Below are 1067 nucleotides of genomic sequence, written 5' to 3' on the forward strand. Positions count from 1 at the left end.
TCTCCCCCTTTCATTTTTGGTGCTCCCCACCGTGGGTCCGGTGACGACGGTCGAGATCCGAACTCCGGTAAAAACTCTTCCCGCACTGGAGGCAGCTGTAGGGGCGTTCGCCCGTATGGATGCGTTGGTGGGCCGCCAAGTTGGAGCTTTGGGCGAAGCTCTTCCCGCAGTCGATACACGCGTAGGCTTTCTCTCCCGTATGGATACGATGATGGGTGATGAGCGTCGAGCTCTCGGTAAAACTCTTCCCGCAATCCGGGCAGGCGTAGGGACGTTCGCCCGTATGGATCCGTAGGTGACAAACGAGGGTCGAGCTATCCACGAAGCTCTTCCCGCACTGGGAACACTGGTAAGGTCTTTCACCGGTGTGGACGCGTTGGTGTCGCATCAACGAGGAGCTATCGTTGAAGCTCTTCCCGCACTGAGCGCACGTATAGAATTTCTCACCCGTATGGATCCGTCGATGCCGTAATAACGTGGAATTCTCGCTAAAATTCTTCCCGCAATCCGGACACTTATAGGGTTTCTCACCGGTATGGATTCGTCGGTGACGTATTAACGCCGAACCCCAGCTAAAATGTTTCCCGCAATCGCGACAAACGTAGGGCATGTCGCCTATATGAAGGCGTCGGTGTTGAACGAAATAGGAGCTATCGCTAAAACTTTTCCCGCAATCGGGACATCTATAGGGTCGTTCACCCGTATGGGTTTTCCGATGTCGGATATGGGTTGACCGGATACTAAAACTTTTCCCGCATTCTTCGCAAACGTACGGTTTTTCCCCCGTATGTATTCTACGATGTTTAACCAACGTCGAACAGTGACCGAAAGTTTTCCCGCAGTCGGGGCACGTATAGGGTTTTTCGCCCGTACGGATGCGCCGATGAGCCGCTAACGCCGAATTTTGATTGAAACGGTCGCCGCAGTCGGGGCACTTACAGGGTTTTTCGCCCGTATGGATCCGGCGGTGGGTCAATAAAGCCGAATTGCTGCCGAAACCTTTCCCGCACTCGTAGCATCCATAGGGGCGTTCGTGGGGTGGGGGTACCCCCAACCCCCCCGGTTTG

The 1067-nt window shown here is 54.7% G+C and overlaps 1 protein-coding gene across 1 annotated transcript; it reads right to left on the minus strand.

Annotated features, from left to right (window-relative positions):
• Positions 1-10: 10 nt before the first annotated feature.
• LOC104157889 (zinc finger protein 345-like) lies at positions 11-1027 on the minus strand (the record flags this gene model as incomplete). Its single annotated transcript, XM_009695406.1, has 1 exon — positions 11-1027. A coding segment is annotated over one exon (1017 nt), but the record flags the coding sequence as incomplete, so codon positions are not given.
• Positions 1028-1067: the final 40 nt, after the last annotated feature.

Source organism: Cariama cristata, unplaced genomic scaffold (assembly GCF_000690535.1).
Source record: "Cariama cristata isolate BGI_N322 unplaced genomic scaffold, ASM69053v1 scaffold40942, whole genome shotgun sequence".
Lineage (NCBI taxonomy): Eukaryota > Metazoa > Chordata > Aves > Cariamiformes > Cariamidae > Cariama > Cariama cristata.